Source organism: Grammomys surdaster, unplaced genomic scaffold (genome assembly GCF_004785775.1).
Source record: "Grammomys surdaster isolate TR1022 unplaced genomic scaffold, NIH_TR_1.0 126313, whole genome shotgun sequence".
Taxonomy (NCBI): Eukaryota; Metazoa; Chordata; class Mammalia; order Rodentia; family Muridae; genus Grammomys; species Grammomys surdaster.
Window position 1 is genome coordinate 11,450,075 of NW_021621113.1, and position 2,655 is coordinate 11,452,729.

The 2,655-nt window shown below is 53.2% G+C and overlaps 1 protein-coding gene across 2 annotated transcripts in view; it reads right to left on the minus strand.

Annotated features, from left to right (window-relative positions):
• Positions 1 to 2,655, minus strand: part of Vwa5b1 (von Willebrand factor A domain containing 5B1) — a 57,592-nt gene that overhangs the window by 34,094 nt on the left and 20,843 nt on the right. For both annotated transcript variants that reach the window (XM_028759921.1, XM_028759922.1), the window contains 2 exons: positions 1,676 to 1,807; positions 976 to 1,100 (listed from right to left, as the gene is read on the minus strand). In XM_028759921.1, the coding sequence (XP_028615754.1) occupies positions 976 to 1,100; positions 1,676 to 1,807 (257 nt within the window). The remainder of the gene's footprint in view (positions 1 to 975; positions 1,101 to 1,675; positions 1,808 to 2,655) is intronic.

The following is a 2,655-nucleotide window of genomic DNA, read 5'->3' on the forward strand; positions in this document are numbered from 1 at the left end:
TCTCTTCTCTTCTCTTCTCTTCTCTTCTCTTCTCTTCTCTTCTCTTCTCTTCTCTTCTCTTCTCTTCTCTGTCCCTTTCTGTTTCTGTCTCTGTGTCTGTCTGTCTGTCTGTCTGTCTCTTAGCTTAATGACAACACCACGTCTCCTACATCTCCGCCAGCAAGGATTTCCACTGGGGTCCCACAGTGGGGTTGACACAAGCAGTCAGGTCACCTCCATTTTCTTGTCCACTTCCCTTCTCAGTCCCCTGTACCATCGAGGGCAGCAGGAAGTCGAGGAACAGCTAAGCACAGTTGCACCACACCCCGTTTCAGCTTTAACTCTAGAGGTAACACTGGGCACTAGACCTCAGACTCCTCATCAGCAAATGAGTTGGTAGAAAGAGGAATGCCATCGTGATGTTCAGGATATGCACCACGTGTGGAGGAGAGATCACGGGGCTCAATGTGCTGTGTGGGTTCAGCACTGTCCTGCCCTCCTGCAGCCAGTGACTGCCTCCTCACCCTTCTGTGCTGCGCTTGGGGAAGATGGGGGGACCTTTCATTCTCTTTCCTGGCCCTTCATCCATTTTGTAGGAGACACCCACATGTAGGGAGGGCTCGAGATGGAAGAAGAACAAGGAGCTAACTTAGCAGAGGAAGGGACTGTAGGGACAGAGTGACCCGGAGAAATAAGGCCAAGGTGGCATTTGTAGTTAGCTGCAAGTCCCACCGGGTAAGAGATATTGGGAGGTACCAGGAGAAGCCGACCCATCAGGGGAACAAGCTGGGGTGGCTGCTTCGTCAAATCTACTCCCTTCCCCATGTGGTATCCGGAACCCCAGAAGGAAACACCACTGGCTCCTTCTCCAGGCTTGGCCACCCGCCTAGGATGTGACCTCAGGGGAGTCATGTCCCCTACTTCAGGGTAAGTGGCCTCAGTGGTTCAGTGAGACCAAGTTCCCAGTGCCACCCAGCTCTGCCACCCATGGCTCACCTTCCGCTCCGCGCTGTTGTCCTTCTTTGTCCCCCGAATGAAATCTGCTTTTCCCTTCAGGTGCTGGTCATATTCCCCCAGGGTCATGTCCCCTTTTTCCACCAGGACATGTGGCAGGTGAGGCTCTGCAGAGACAAGATCAATGCTCGGCGCTTGCCTGGGTGTGAGGGGCACAGCAGGCTGGGTGTGAGGGGCACAGCAGGGGCTGTAGGCTAGGAGCAATTCCTTCATGGGTGGGAGTGGGTTTCTAATTGGAGAAGAGGGTGACATCCTTGAATGTGAAACAGCAGGGGCCAGGGGATGGACTCCTTAGCGGAGGAAGCCTAGCACCACTTTCCACAGGCCTCAGTTTACCCTTATGTAATGGGGACATTATGTAAATAGACAGGGGCTGGGCCAAATGCCTGGGGAATCTTTTCAGGGCCAGACATTTTGTGAGTTTTTGAGGAGGTAACAGATGACTCCCTGAGGGTGAATTGTTATGAAGCTTCACAGTGCTTCTCCTCAGGCAGCCTCGGGGTTCACAGTCTCCCAGGCAGACGACACCTGGGGCTAGGAATTGGACACTGCCAAGTAGATATGATTTCCCTGGGGGCAAGTCTCTGGTCCCTTCCCCCCCCCATCTCCCACGTGCCCCCAACTCTTCCACTGACTAGACATCTTCCACAAGGGCAGCAGTACCCCACATGGGATACCATACCACTGGGGTGGAGAAGGATCTCCACTGGCCGGTCAAAGGTATGTTTTTTTGCCAAGGTGATGATGATGCTCTTGGCTGAGTGTGCGGATGGGGCCGCGTCTGCTCGGATTTCGTGAGTGGGACTCTCCACCCCTGAGTGGCACAAAAGAAAAGACAGAGGAGAAACAGGTTTAGGAGCACAAGACAGAAAGGAGCTCAGAGCCGGGGGTGGGGAGCATGAGACTTGGGCTGGGGATGATTGACAGACCAGCCCTAACATGGACTTCTGTGTTGATGTGTGAGCATGGTACCCTCCTCAGCTTCCTTCAATGTAGACTGTGTTGAAGATGGTGCCCGGTGGTCCTTCCTTTCCTGACCACAGGATCTAGCAGGGATCAGGGAGGTATGCTTGCTCTTGGGGCACCCCGAATGCTAGTAAGCAATAAGAAAGAGCTCAGTGCTCTACGGGTGGATATCTTTTATGTGGGTGCTCTTTAGTGGCATCTTGCATTGCGATAATCTCTCACTGATAAGAAACCAGGCCTGGCACCCTTGGAAAACCCAAGCTGGCTGGGAGGAGAACCATCCAAACACAGTTCTCCGCCCTCCCTGTTTGCATGTTAGAACTACCCCGAGAATTTTATAATGTCCTACAAGCAGGATGCACCACAGACTCTTTGGGGTTTGGATATTCCCCAGGTGAGAACCAGAGCGCAGCTTTATCGTCATGGCTTTCTGAAGAAGGCTGGGCTACCTGTCACTCTCCAGAAGGTATTTTTCCCAGGGAAGCCACAAGTTGTCCTGGGGAGAGGTTTATCTTGGGACATCTTGCCCAGCCAGCTGAGTGGTTCAGGTTGACTTCTGATGTCTATCTGGGTTAGGTGGCCTTTGTGTGCTCTGCCCCTTCCCCCATCTTTCAGGTGACTTTGGGCCTGAAGCCATGTCTCTCCTGGTTCTCTCTCTCTCTCTCTCTCTCTCTCTCTCTCTCTCTCTCTCTCTCT